The sequence below is a fragment of the Bactrocera neohumeralis genome, chromosome 6 (genome assembly GCF_024586455.1).
Source record: "Bactrocera neohumeralis isolate Rockhampton chromosome 6, APGP_CSIRO_Bneo_wtdbg2-racon-allhic-juicebox.fasta_v2, whole genome shotgun sequence".
NCBI classification, from domain to species: domain Eukaryota; kingdom Metazoa; phylum Arthropoda; class Insecta; order Diptera; family Tephritidae; genus Bactrocera; species Bactrocera neohumeralis.
Genome location: NC_065923.1, coordinates 54276397 through 54292659, shown reverse-complemented (window position 1 = coordinate 54292659; position 16263 = coordinate 54276397). Strand labels below are relative to the sequence as shown.

At 32.8% G+C, this 16263-nt stretch overlaps 1 protein-coding gene across 2 annotated transcripts in view; it reads right to left on the bottom strand.

The window, feature by feature from the left end:
- LOC126762310 (1-acylglycerol-3-phosphate O-acyltransferase Pnpla3) overlaps window positions 1-15313 on the bottom strand; it is a 33918-nt gene extending 18605 nt beyond the window's left edge. The window contains exon 1 of one of the 2 annotated variants that reach the window (XM_050479000.1): window positions 14723-15313. In XM_050479000.1, coding sequence (XP_050334957.1) covers window positions 14723-14882 — 160 coding nt within the window. In that variant the 5' untranslated portion in view covers window positions 14883-15313. The remainder of the gene's footprint in view (window positions 1-14722) is intronic. The other variant, XM_050478999.1, reaches the window with a different exon arrangement.
- Between the last annotated feature and the right edge of the window lie 950 nt (window positions 15314-16263).

Here is a 16263-nt window from a genome sequence, read left to right as displayed (position 1 = left end):
TCCAGTGAGAATTTCATGACATTTCATCAATTGGAAGTGAAGTTATTGCGTTTTAAGTGACAGTATGTTTGTGTTACCGGTGCGAAAATGAGCTGCGAACAAAGAGCCAATATTTAATTTTGTTTTAAAATTATTGGTAAAACTTTTACCGAAACGTTTCAATTGATGAAACAAGTTTATGGTGATGATTGCCTATTACGTAGCAGAGTGCACGAGTGATTTCAACGTTTTCAAGGTGGTCGTGAGGACATAAATGACAATCAACATGTGGGCCAGTCAAAATCCGTGATCACCGGAAATTCCATCGAAAAAGTGCGTGAATTCATCAAAAATCAGCCGAAATCATCGTTGAAATTTATGGAAATGGAATTGAACATCTCCAAAACATCGATTTATCGCATTTTGACCGAACATTTGGGCTTGCGAAAGGTGTGTGCACGGTTTGTTCCGCACAAATTGACTGACGGCTCAGAATACAAAATTCGAAGGACGATTATTTAACCAAAAATCACATTTTAACCATTAACCACTCCCCGTATTCACCTGATATGGCACCGTACGACTTCTTCCTTGTCGGAAAAATGAATTTGCCCATGAAAGAAAAGCGTTATGCAGACGTAGAGGCCATTCAAAAGGCTTGCACCGGCATACTGGCGGCCATACCGGCCAACGAGCTAAAACACTCGTTCGACATGCTTTTGGACCGTGCGAAAAGCTGTATTGAAGCAGAAGGAGACTATTTTGAATAAAATAAATTAATTTCGCCGAAAAATCCATTTGTTGTTTTGTTTTAAAGTCCTGTTTACTTTGGAACGCAATTTGTATATTTAAATGAAATACTAATCTTTAGTACAACGTTGCAAGAACATAGTATATAATCAGTTAAAGATATCTTTAAAGTTCTAGAATCATACAATTTTAAAATACAAATGGATAAGTTTAATAAAAATGTAAATTTTATAAAACGAGAAACAGAATTTCTCTGGCATATTCCTAACAAAAGATGGCATGTTGCATAATCCAAATAAAATCAAAAATAATAGATTCAAATTTAATTACCAAAAACGGAAAAACAAAAAATATTTAAATCCATTATTCAATATTGTATAAATTAAATAAAAAAAACTATCTGTAAAACAATTATTACAAAAGACTACTTGGCTTGTCCGAAAAGTAAGTGGCCTGATTTTCTTCCGCCGCGTCTGTACTTCGGAGCGTTCCTAACTAACGAACGAGCGGCCGGTCAGTAGTCTCCAAGCGCCTGGAGAGTCAGGACAAACATTTTCGGCCGACGTGTTTCTATGAGTGGTGCAAGCCGAAAATGCAGCGTTCGTTAGAGCAGAGGTACGAGATAAAATTCTGTGTGAAACTCAGTAAATCTGCGATAGAGACGTTTGTGTTGATCAAGCAGGCTTGCTTAGATGTTGCTTTAGCAAGAAGTGGAGTGTTTCGGTGACACCAGGCATTTTTAGAGAGCCGGGAAGAGGTCGCTGATGAAGACCGGAAGAATGAGCAAATCCAAAGTGAAAACGGTGCTCATTGTCTTTTTTGACATCAAGGCATCGTTCACCATGAATTTGTTTCTCCTGGACAAATTGTCAAAACCAAGCTTTACGTGGAAGTCCTCAAGAGACTCAAACGAAGGGTCAATCGGGTCCGAGAAGACATTGCAGCCGATTGGAAGTTGCACCACCATCGACTCAGTCCTATTAATTTCCGGACAAACCCTGTATTAGAAATTCTAATGATAGATTTCCTTCGACAATCAAATCTACACTAAATCAATTACAGCATAATCAAATAAGTGAAGATATAGTAATAAATAATTTAACTGAAATAGGAAAGAAAAACTGGAAAATATATATCGTACCAATATTACAAAAAACCATTAAGGTTTTCTAATAATTAAAATGATAATAATGATACAGAGATGAACATCTACAGTTCCAGCATAAATGGCAACAACTGACAGAAAAATTAAAAAAAAGGCAAATTAATGAAATAACAGACAGATAATTCAAAATCACTTACTAAACTAAAGACAGATGAAAAATAAACGAACAAATAAATGTAAACCAATAATTTAATTTAGTTTTAAAAAAATCCATTTAATAATTGTTTTATGAAAATATATGATTTTAAATAATAGTAACAATCGAAGAAATATTTTGAACAAGTGGGAAGATTAAAAAAAAAATTATAGAATTCTACTCTAAAGGGGGAGTAGTTACATACACTTGTGGCCTGCAAAGCTTACCACTCGAAAATTTCAAGTGTTGTGCATATTTAACAAAACTTTATAGTGGTACTTTTTGCGGTATAAAGATTTTTTATTTAGAAATAAGTTAATGACATGTTATTTATCAAAAATTTTAAATATTAAAAACAAAACACATTCAACTATAGACAAAATCATTTGAAAGTTAGTGAGTTTTGTAATGTAAGAAACTGGCATGCGAAGAAAAAATATTTAAAACATTTTAAGAAAAAAATTCAAATTTTAAGTGTGCTTAAATCGGTTGTTAATAGCAGCCACTTCTATTTACAACAGGATAACCACCCAAAACACACGTCTTATCTTGTACGTGAATGGTTGTTATGGAATTAAAAATAGCTTCATAGGTCCCGCAATCACCAGACATTAATCCTATTCAAGATATCTGGAACTTTTTGGAAAACCGTATTCGAAAACATCGAATTTTATCAAAATAAGGCCAAAATACTGGATCATCGACTTAGTGGGTCAAAATATACGGAAATAATACTAGAAATCGAGCGGGGAGCATGCGTCGACGTCAAGGGACAATAATTGCAACAAAATGTAGGTCAAAAACCGCTAAAACTATTGTAGTTACTTTTGAATTATGTACTTATATAAATAATCACTGGGATTTTGATATGAATTAGGCGCATTTTAAGCTTTAGCGTTAATTTTTTTAATTTGTGTAAACAAAAAAATATTTTTATATGCTATATTTAATATTAAATATACATCTTTTGAAATGGATAGAAAAAAAATAAAACTTTATTCATTTTATAATAAACGTGTCGTAATTTAATAGAACTACTTAGGTGTAGGTAAACTTTATTGGTCCACTGTATGTATGTCGAGTTCATTAGAACATATGTATGTATACACACTATTAAAAATATATATTATATGTATGTATATATGTACATAATATACATATGTTGTGCATATTATTCACATAATTTTATCATATTACAATACATTCGTACTTGCTGTAACTTGTTATTGTTTCGTACCTCTATTACGGGGCATCTCGACAGACAAAATTTATGGCATACTAAATGTCAAATCTATTGACATCGCGGTTGCCAAATCTGTATGTGGGCATTTGTTATCATAACATAAAACATTTTCGAAAAGGCGTCGGTTAGGTAGGTTCGAGCTGATGTAGCGCGTGTTTTGAGCTCTTGAACTGTTTAAATTTTTATATAAATTTGTGTGGAAAATAAAAAAAGGAGAAATATATGTATTCCTTTCTACAAATGTATTTTTGGAAAAAACAAGAATTCATATTTTCGGACTACTATAGAATAATTGTAGCATAAATTTTCTATACCAATTAAAATAATAAATTTAATATGAGCAATGATATTTTGATTTATGCTTGTATAAGTTTATTAAATTTAAGACTTCGCTCATTCGCCAATCCATTTTATATAATTTTTCCAGAAATTAACAATAATAAACTAAATATTAATTTTTTGGAAAAATGTGTTTAATTATTATGAAAATGGACTTTATATTTATAATTTAATACAACCGCTTAATACTCGCTCTACTAAATTTAATATTACCCAAATAAAACTGCCGTCGGTATATGTGTTGCCTCTTCGAAATTTTAATAGAAATGAAAACTGATCTGTCAAACTACTGAAGTGACAGTTCTTTGCTTTCAATATATGGCATACTACTTAATATTCCATATATTGTATTCCATAAGCAACATGGAGTCTCCACATGCAATACGCACAGCAATACAGTTAGTATACAATAAATTTTTGCCTGTCGAGATGCCCCGTAAGAGAGAAACGCTACCCATGTACATACCTGCATTAGAGAGAAACTTGGGTTAGTAAAAAAACATCTAAGAGCGCTATTACACGAGGCAACTTTTGTTGCGGCAACTCTTGGTTTATAGGCGAGGGGGCGACGAGGAGAGGAGAATCGCGCCGAGTTCCAGTGTTCATGTTCTTTCTTTCGTAGTACTAGTTGCATTTGCGTATCTTTTTTTGAAATTAATATTTTGAATATATTTAAAAAATTTAATTTCATCTTTTGGTAAGTAATTTGCAAATATGTATACAAATATACATAATATAATATAAATATTTTAGAAAATGGAGTATGACGAAAAAATCTAATTAATTAAAGATATTGTGAAATGTATGGAGGAAGCCATACAAATTGATTCAGACGATAGTAAAAAGGGTGATATATCTTTGTTTTAATAAATAAAATGTATTTCTTAATTGACAGAGCTGATTAATATATGTGATAGAGTGGCCCAAATACCTATAAGGAAAAAGAAACGACAATGGGTTAAAGTAAAGAGTAGACAATGGGTTAAAGTAAAGTGAAAGGGAATGAGAAAAAAACTCGAACTGAGTTGCGCAACACAAGTTGCTCGTGTGAAGGTAATGGGCGACAGCAAAAGAGAATCGCCCGAGAATTAGCAACAAAACTTGCTTCATGTAATTGCGCTCTAAGTATATACATAAGTATAAGCGAGAATGAGATTGTGCGCCCTTGAATTCTCGCTTATCCAGGTTTGACTCTATATTTTTTATATCGCATATGTATACATACATATATATGTATGTACTTATGTATATCTCATTTGAGTTAACTAGGCTGATTTTAGTACCAATACCCCGGATATGAAGAAAAATATAGAATGAGGCTAAGTAATTTACAGCCTATAATATAATTTAATGATGCATGTCGAATTCTTTCGCAACATTAATATAACGTTTTGCCAGCACCTGAAGGTTTTTTCTATATTTTATCTATAATTTCTTTTATTAAATGATGCTAGAAAGCAATAGTATGCTACTACTACCCAAAAAATCAATTTCAGTTTTATATGACCAAAATTTAATTCGCCATTTAGTCATGAACAAGCGGTATGTTCTTTTTGTTGTTTATTTTTTAGTAGCGTTACTTTTCATAGATTTTTGGTTCTGTACCGAACGTACATATGTATGTATGAAGATCTTCATTATTAACTCACTACTTTAACTCATCGTTGTTTCTTCTGGCTAACATAAAAACATCAATTTTGTAGTAGTGTTTCATATTGGGATCGCTGGCAATGGATGTCTGGAGCTTTCGCCTAGGTACATATTTAATATTTATTACTATAATTTAAGACATTGCTACCATTTTTCATTTGTTTTCTCATTTCCCACCTTGGCTCCTACAATGCTTTCCTTTACCCACCAAAAAACAATTCAATGATCAAATTAATAATAACTAATTTGTATTGCTGCCAGATTATGGAGCACTACTTACTTTTCTATTTTTATGAATATTTATTTTTGATTAAAAATTATTTCAGAAAGGAAATGTCGTAACATCAATCTTTTAAACGAGCCGTCATATTAACACTTCTATTATTTTGTGGACAACTGTACTTACGTATGAATATCTGCCTTCTTTAATAACATACTTATGTACATAAGTAAATATGTATCATACGTAGATGGATTTTAACAATAATAAACAGGTTTGTTCGATGAGCATGCAATCGCTTGTACGAAACGCGTAAATAAGGGGGCACGAGACCGAGCAAGACTGTTGTTTACGAAAACAGTTCAAAGGGAAAAAGGGGTGTGTCATTTCCATATGTTTTTTTCCTTTTAATTGCGTTGTGAGAAAGTTATGTATACATTTGGTACACAAATATGTAAGCATATCCACGTCGTTTGTAATTATACATATGTACATATATACTACATATTTATATCTTCACAGATGTACACATATTGTATATACAGTACAGTTTTTTATATTCATTCTGTGGCCTTGTTTCGGCCTTTGAACATAATATTGTGTGTACTGGTGTTTTTCTTATCTGGATATTTGTATGCTCGGTAGAATTATTAATCATTTGTAGGCACCAACTATTTATTATTGCGTTTGCTGCGTAAATTCTTTTTTATTGCCGAGTGCTTACACACACCCAAGACGAGCCCTTTTAATATGTTCATGCTGAACAGGTTTTTTATCCAAAGAGCCGGTTCACACACAGACTCTTTTGTAGTTGCAATAGCGTTTCGGTTTAAAATGAATATGAATAAATTGTATTTTCTATTATTACAGCATTTTTCCCAATACACGCTATCAACACTTTGTAAAACGAAAACGTTACTTTTTTGAACGCACTGTATTCTTCGCATGTACTTATGTATGTATTTAATATGCCAATATCTTTGTGATTCATAATATAATACAAATATTTCAGAAAAGGGAGAATAGGGATAAAGTGACAATTATTTCATCGAAAGAGACATATGTACATATGTATGTATTTCAAATATTTATTTATTTATTTTATTTATAATAATTCATATAACAAAAAGAGTTTTATTATATAAATACATACATAAACGCAGCACTGGCTACGAGGCCTTCAGCCGTCTTGTAATTATAACTAGGTGAAAAATTCTAATTGCTAAGGGTTAGTAAAGATGTAAGTTGCTTAAATATATTTTAACAAATCGTTGGTTTTTAAGATCTATATACAATCATAACGTTTTTTCCTGAAGGTTCACTTAGTAGTTTTATGAGATCAATGTTGCCAGAGTTGTGGGCTGTTGGGTGAAGCATCGGACAGAGTGTGAGTAAGTGTTTGATAGTAGCGGTGTCATCGCAAAGGGGGCAAATGGATGGGCTTTTACCCGATAGTAAGTGGGCGTGTGTTATGATAGTGTGTTCAATCCTTAATCGAGTATATGTCTTCATTGCGCTAGTTGGAACTGTTGACGAGTAGATTATACGATTTCTGGCTGGGTTTATGACCGCGTAGTGATGTTTAAATGTTTTCCATTCGCTTGCGTTTTTTGATGCCTTTTGTGCTTAATAAGGTTAAGAATGTCTTGCTTGGATGATTAAACTCACTTTTTTCCAGACATAGTGACACCACTTCACAAAATAGAGCACAAAATTTACGATAGTGAGACAACTACAAATATTACTCTATAGTTGATACTCCCTAACGAAATTTCTTGGGTAGGTAGAGAAGTATTTTATCACTTGATGTATAGAAAAAAATTTATTTTGAAAAACGTTTAGATGAGTGACTATTTTGTAGTTTGTGTGAGATATTACGATACATGAATTAACGTTACGGTAAAAACTTAAAATGCTAGAAAAACATATTGAATTTCGGGTGGTCAAAATATTCGGTAAGTAAAGCTTATTCATTTTCGAAGTATAGTCATGCTTCAGCCAAATAAATGATAACAGCACATGGGGTCGGAAATGGTACAATATACGAGGGCTGTCTGATAAATAAGCGACCTCAACGTGAAGCTAGCGGCACATCTGAAAAATAAGTTTCTACTTCAAATTGTGCATATTATAATAGCTACTCGCCAAAATTTCAGAAATTTATCTTGCGCAATTATCTGTTGACAGTCGTTTTTGTGAGTCTATTTCGGTGATTTCCCCAAAATGGAAAAAATTGAATATCGGGCTGAAATTTAATTTTTATTTTTGAAAGGCAATACGCCTTCACAAATCAAAGATGAGTTGGAATCTGTGTATGGTGACTCTGCACCATCGTTTACCACCGTAAAATTTTGGGCAGCTGAATTTAAACGTGGTCGCAGGAGCTTGGAAGATGATGAACGTCCTGGGCGTACAAAAACTGTAACCACTAACGATAACATCGCTAGAGTTCATCAATTGGTACTAGACGACCGCCGGATTAAATAAGGGAAATAGCTGAGATTATGAAGATGTCAAAAGAACGTGTTTGTCACATAATAAACCAAGATTTGGGCATGAGAAAGCTGTCCGCGCGTTGGGTGCAGCGTTTGCTTACGCTAGACCACAAACGTGCGCGCATGAACATTTCCAGCGCTCTGTTTGGAAGGGTTGCAGAGATGGGAGCATCGCTGGGAGAAGTGTGTGGAGTTACAAGGAGACTATGTTGAAAAATAAAAAAAAAAATTTTTAAAGTCGCGTGCATCATGGTTAGGTCGGTTATTTATCAGACAGCCCTCGTATTTTCTTAAAGCTTCAAATCGATCCGAGTAAAACTCTAAAAGATGGACTCTTCAGAAGACTACATATGTAAGTACTAGTTGTTATTGAATGAAGGATTTTTATTACAACTAATTTCTTTGAGAGATGAGGTACCAAATATACTTAATAAAATTACCATTTTTTCGAACTTCTGAAACCCGCCTCCGTAAAGTAAATTATTATTCGAGTGCTGAGTACTAAAAGGGTTCTATCAATATTATACTAGCAAATATTAAATTTTGGTTAGATTACTAATGCATCTTTAAAATCAAGTTTTACGGAGCTCCTACGATGGCTAAATGAAGAGAATTCATCTCGCAATTTAAAAATAATATACTTACATACATACACATGTACCCATTCAAGTGAATGGGGGTGTATCACTATTAAATAAAAATTATATGACTCACTCTATATACATACATATGTATGTACATTGTACATTCATATGCATAATGAGCCGTAAACAATGCGGAGTTTGCGCGCCATATAAGGTTTCAATTTAATTAAAAGAATACTGATAATTTCAAATCCATTTGCTGATGCCGCGAACGGTTAATAGTTTTTACCCCCAAGCAACTTTGTATTCACATTTATTTTATATGTACATATTAGGTAGTCGAAAAAGTCTTTTCGTATTTTGTCAATAGATGTCGTTGCAGTTGTATAACTATCTCTAGTGCTACCAATCACATTGAGCATTCCATATAGTGTTGGAAAGGTGAGATTTTAAGCTTCATTTAGCACAACAAAAAACAAGTAAGGAAGGGCTAAGTTCGGGTGTCACCGAACATTTTATACTCTCGCATGATAAAGTGATAATCGAGATTTCATGATACGTCATTTACATATTTTTCAAATACCGTATTTGTGTAAAGTTTTATTCCGCTATCATCATTGGTTCCTAATGTACATACATATATACTCGTATTATACAGAAAAGGCATCAGATGGAATTCAAAATAGCGTTATATTGGAAGAAGGCGTTGTTGTGAACTGATTTCACCCATATTTCGTACATGTCGTCAGGGTGTTAAGAAAATACTATATACCGAATTTCATTGAAATCGGTTTAGTAGTTCCTGAGATATAGTTTTTGGTCCATAAGTGGGCGAGGCCACGCCCATTTTCAATTTTTAAAAAAAGCCTGGGTGTAGCTTCCTTCTGCAATTTCTTCCGTAAAATTTAATGTTTCTGACGTTTTTTGTTGGTCGGTTAACGCACTTTTAGTGATTTTCAACATAACCTTTGTATAAGTGGTGGGCGTGGTTATTATCCGATTTCTTCCATTTTTGAACTGTATATGGAAATGCCTGAAGAAAACGACTATGTAGAGTTTGGTTGACATAGCTGTAGTAGTTTCCGAGATATGTACCACGCCCACTTTTCCAAAAAAATTGCGTCCAAATATGCCCCTCCCTAATGCGATCCTTTGTGCCAAATTTCACTTTAATATCTTTATTTATGGCTTAGTTATGACACTTTATAGGTTTTCGGTTTTCGCCATTTTGTGGGCGTGGCAGTTTGCCGATTTTTCCCTTCTTAACCCTTAACCCTTAACCTTTTTATGGAGCCAAGAAATACGTGTACCAAGTTTCATCATGATATCTCAATTTTTACTCAAGTTACAGCTTGCACGGACGGACAGACAGACATCCGGATTTCAACTCTACTCGTCACCCTGATCACTTTGGTATATATTACCCTATATCTGACTCTTTTAGTTTTAGGACTTACAAACAACCGTTATGTGAACAAAACTATAATACTCTCCTTAGAGCCCAATTACACGAGGCAACTTTTGTTGCGGCAACTCTTGGTTTATAGGCGAGGGGGCGACGAGGAGGGGGGGAATCGCGCCGAGTTTCCAGTGTTCAGCAACTCGCTTTGTGTTCTTATTCGTAACAGTTTGCTGCGACGTTTTTCGGCATTCGTGTTCTTTCTTTCGTAGTACATAGTTGCATTTGCGTATCTTTTTTTGAAATTAATATTTTGAATATATTTAAAAAATTTAATTTCATCTTTTGGTAATTAATTTGCAAATATGTATACAAATATACATAATATAATATAAATATTTTAGAAAATGGAGTATGACGAAAAAATCTAATTAATTAAAGATATTGTGAAATGTATGGAGGAAGCCATACAAATTAATTCAGACGATAGAAAAAAGGGTGATATATCTTTGTTTTAATAAATAAAATGTATTTCTTAATTGACAGAGCTGATTAATATATGTGATAGAGTGGCACAAATACCTATAAGGAAAAAGAAACGACAATGGGTTAAAGTAAAGAGTAGACAATGGGTTAAAGTAAAGTGAAAGGGAATGAGAAAAAAACTCGAGCAGAGTTCCGCAACACAAGTTGCTCGTGTGAAGGTAATGGGCGACAGCAAAAGAGAATCGCCCGAGAATTAGCAACTAAAGTTGCCGCATGTAATCGCAAACCTACAGAATGCAAGGATTATGTTATAAGAAGTAGTAAAAATAACAAACAAAAACTAAAAGTAATCTCGTTTTTTCGCTTCAAAATAAAGTAAATAGTAACAGCACACGCTGTCGTTTTAATACTTTTTTCGGAAACGCTCTAAAAATACTTTGGAAACAGTTACTAGTAAAGCGAATGATTGTTTTCAAAAAAATTTTGCATAGCACTATTGTAGTTCTGGGGTTAACTCGCTAAAACATAAAATTTTGCAATAGTTAAGCAAAGAACCACTGAAAGAGCGAAAAATTATATTAGATTTACATAAGAAAAGTAAATCCGGACGTGAAATTGTAAAAATAGTTGAAAGGCACTATTATTGATAAATGTGGTAAACGTCATCTGTTGAAAATTCGCCTCGGTCGAATTTTATGATATAAGCGTGGCATTCTGTTACAAAATTTCTTGTTGTTGTGTTATTACTGCATTGTAATAACAATTTCAACGTTGCAAAAATTTGTGTTCACTTCCTTTTGACGCTCACAGTACATATACTGTGTGAAATATGTAGGTATGTACATAAATACATATGTATAGAAATACATACGTAAGTATATTAAAAAGAATAGAACCTCCTTATCACAGAAGGAAATTACATTAATAGGAAAATGTGAATAATGTGTGAATGTACATACGGCACATACCCTACATACATATGTATGTATGTATGTATGTACATTCAATGTTTTTTTATTTGTCAATGCACTTACACATTTTTATATATACATAGTATATATGTATGTACATCTGTAGATAAGCATTCATATAGAAGTACGCATATCATTTTAAACTGAATAATATTTATTATACAAAAGAATTTAATAAAAACAATTGTTGACGTCAATTCAAACCTTCCGATCTATTTTTCAGGTTCTCCCATTTTTGACATAAAACAATGTACATGCATACATATGGATTTACAAGTTTACATACTTATGTACATATGTACTTATATATCAAGACAAATTTTTGAATTGATCAACCAAACAAAGCAAAGCGAAAAAGTTACCATGTCTCTTTGAAAAGCTTTGCTTAATGATTATGTAATTGTTTTGATGAAAACGCCTACTCCAAATTAATAGATTTTCCCCAAGACTTTCTACTGACCTCAAAAATTTCGGAATTGCATTCAGACACAGTAACGGATATAGTGCGAAAATTTTGCAGTTTTGCTAACAGTTAATTATATTATGATCGGATCGCAGCTAAACTTCGCCAAATCAATTCAAAAACGCCGATTATATCCGATATCGAGAGCATTTTTCAAAATGATAAGTTTTCTATGGATTCTTCATTTCGGTTTAATGTAATATTTTTTGTTTCAATATTATTTATACTCGTTAACCTAACTCTGTTTGTACACGGTAGATTAATTCCAGAAATAACAGTTTTAAAAAGACACTGATCGTCCTCTAAATTTGTGCCATTTACAATTTACCACTAAACTTGCTTGAATCGACAAAAAGGAAATTCCTCCAAACTTGTGATAAGAACATATTTTGTAAACATTAAATCTGATAAATAGAATGTAGTCCCAGCAATTTTGAAACGTGTGAAATGGAATAAAATCGTGCAAATAATAATAAACATAATTAGGAGTACACTAATCATCATTACAGCTAATAATCGTCACAAATGAAAAATGAACTTTACTCTAATACCTACCCAGTTTAGAATCCCTATCTTCATACAAACATACATATTATATAAATGTGCATAAATAACGTATTTGGCAGTAAAATAATAAAAAGCACAAAGAAAATTAAGTATTATACGAACAAAGAACAATAATGGGACATTAGATTTATTATTGCCTTCATTGTACTATGTGTATACATTTAATATATGATTGTACATATGTATGTACATGTATTATTATAATTGATATTTTCAATGCATGAATTTCACACGCATTTATCTACATACATATACAGTTATGGACAAAGCAATAGGGTTCAGATTTTGTAAAGATCAGTAAAAAAAAACCATTATTAAGAGCAAATAATTCAAAAGGAATTTGCTCATCTTAGGCTTTCATTAGATTTAAAAATAGGATTAAAATCAAAACCAATTTTTGAACCAAGAAATTATAATATCTTCGAATTTTCAGCGCCCCAGAAGCGTAAATTTTGCTTATTTACGTACCCGCTAAGATGGAAATGGGCCTCATCACTCATGATTATTTTTGATGAAAAATCATCTTCCTCTTGGTGGTGAATAAGGATGGGTTGAGCGTATGTTAAACGCGATTGGCACCGTCTGGACTTTGTACGGAAACATCTTCAAATCATGTACCAAAATTCGCTGTAAACACCGTCGACTGATACCCATTTGTGTGGCACGTCGTCTGGTCGATGGCGTCGACGCTTCCATGACATCCTCGGCAACAGCAGTAATATTCTTTGCAGAACGGCTACTCCGGGGCCTGGCAGCATTTCGTGTTGTGCCAGTCTCTTCGAGGCGAGCGGCTAAACGTCGCAGTGTTTCACCAATAGGCGTCGGACGGCCAGGAAACCTGCGTCGAAATTCATGTTGTGCCAAAGTCACGGACTGATTATTGGTCAAACAAATAGTCACCAAACTAATTTCTTTCTATTTGGTTTCCACTTTTTAAACATAATATTACCAAGTAAGGAAGGGCTAAAGTGCAACCGAACATTTTATACTCTCGCAGCTTTCAAGAATCAAAGCCAGGGAAATACTTAAAGGTGTAAAACTAATCATATAGAATAAAGTCAGCCGGATGTTCGAAAATCCTGATATTAGTTACATAAGCGCAAGGTCAAGTTTTCACTCAAATTTATCTACTTTAGGCACAAAGACACACTGTTATGAATAAAATACACTGTCTTATTTTCGTTGGGATAAGTCGCATATTGGCCGATATATGCGGTGCAAAATCACATACCATTATAAGAAAAGGATTATCCCTTATTTGCAGTTATATATACCATACATAACAGTTTTTATTTAATTTAAATAATTTTTGGACATGAGGCAAGTGCAAAGTTTTATCCCGTTTTACTAATTGCTTCTCTTTACATTGTGACATAAGAATAAAAGAAGAATGCCACGTACTAAATTTTGTCGAAATCGTTTGGTCAATCGAGATATGGAATTTCACCAAAAAGTGGGCGGTGCCACGGCCATTGTCCAATTTTCACACCGGCTCCCATAAAGTTCACTCATACTACTATTTCGACGGTAAAATTACGTCGCACACCCATTCTAAACTGTAACTGTAAAATATAACCGTTGTCTACAGTGTTTCATATTCAAAAATAAAAATTAAAAAATATACTCTTTTTTGGTCTCTAAAAAAATTACATCAATATTAACAAACAATTGCAGTGTGGCTTATTAAAAAAAAAATTATTTCAAATCCTTAAAAGTGCGCAAACGTAAGAGAGGAACTATTAAAAAGAACATACCCATTTTAACCCCGAAATCGGGGGATGCTATTCTAAATCCAAGCTCTAAAGTGAATCCAAAAAAAAAAAAAATATACAATAAAAAAGTCACATAAACAGAAAGAGTATGCAGCGCTACTAAAACTTTGACCGCAGAAGGTATATACTGAAATAATTGGTGTTTCACACTACTATGCTTTATGTATTTGAGGTAGAATTTTATTTTTGTGCCTTTATAAACAACAATATAAGTGCAATAATGAATAAATTAATTGATAATTGTAATATTAATAGGACAATCAACAGCGTTCATGCTAGGGCTCCTGAAAAGCACATTCATTTAACGAAATTATTACAGTGTTGCTGAACTATTTGTCTGAATGTATAACTTATTTCCACAACAACCGTTCAAAATAAAAATACGTTTTAACTTTGCTTTTAGAAAAATGGAAAATTACTAAATTGTTTAAAAATAATAATAATTAATACAAATATGATAAATTTAGGATGATATACTAAAATTTATTAATTATTAAACTTACCCAAGGGCAAATCGCAAAGTAAACAACATGCTGAAAGTGCTCCTGCAGATGCTCCTCCAATTTTCTCCAACAACAGATGTGGTGCATATTTTTTAAAACATACTGCCACACCTACATGATAAATGCCTAGAAATCCACATCCAGCAAATGATAAATTCATTTTTGTTTGTCTTACGTTGATAATGTTATTGATGGTTCAATTATTATCCAAATTATTCATAAACCTAAAGTCTCCTGACTGGGAGAGGTAGGTTAGCCTTTTTTGAAAGCTAATTTCAATTATTTTACTTTCCTTTAATTAAATACACAATCCACTGATTAAATTTACTGCAAGACTTCCGTCTAATACACAAATTGCTTCAAAGCGTTTCGTCTCTTGCGCTTATACTAGTGTCGCACTTTCACAAGTTTTCTCCACGTTTCTCAATTGCATATATTATACCAAGGCATATTTCAAGAATATTCAACAATATTAAATAAATTATTCGTTGTTTGGCGAATTATTTTTTTCCGAACACCACTCGAAAGTTTGATCTAATATTCTCAAAAAAAAGGGCACGAATGTTCTCTTCATTACAGCTGCCAATATTTATATCATTCGCTTTGCGCTTTACCTTCTCTGACATTCCGGCATGCTGGCAACACCTCGTTCTCTGGTAAGTATTTCCTACCTTTTCTAACGGGGCAACTCGCTAGACAATTTAAGATTGCTAAAAATTTATATTGCTAGCAATATTGACAATGGCCGAAGGCTGCAAGTATAGAAAAGATTCCGTTTATTAAAAAAATGTATTTTTGATTTTTTTTTTGCTAAATAAAAAATGGAATTATTAATTATTTACGAATTTGCAATATTCGCGACAAAATAAGCCGATTAAAAATTTGTTTAATGAAGATAAGTTATCAAAAAATATAGCTATTTAAAAAATCCAACAGTTTTTTTTTTGAATCATTGATATGTGTATTTAGTTATTTTCATATTTAAAATATAAGGTTACCTTCACTGAATGTTCAAGAACATGTAAGTTGAGCTAACAATTTTTACAACTAATTATTAAATTTCATTCGATTTCTGCAAAATGCCGGGTAATTTGAGCTAAATATTCTTGGAACTAATTTTTATATCAATATACGAGTTTATATCTAGGGCAATTGCAACTCCTTTTGCGGTTTTCAAATCAACTACGTTTTTGTTGAAATTTTGAACTTCGGTATTGTCGAAATAAACTCAATCCGTCAAAAAAGTCGTTGAGACTTTAGTTTATGGTATTATGTGTAGTAAAAGGCATGAAAAAATTACACACTTCTTGTCAAAACAAGAAGGCTTTCTTTAATTGCTGTGATCTCTACTGTTGCAATACTGGCTGCTCTTTGTATGCTTTTCATACGCCTTACCGCGTATTTCTTTTCCGTATTTTGTCCACCACACCAATTGTCGTAAGTCGTGATCGATTTTACTACTGCTGTGTAAAGCCAGTGAGATACCCGATTGTTTAATAGCACCTTCAACGCCACATTATTAGTCAGCGCAGTTTGCATCC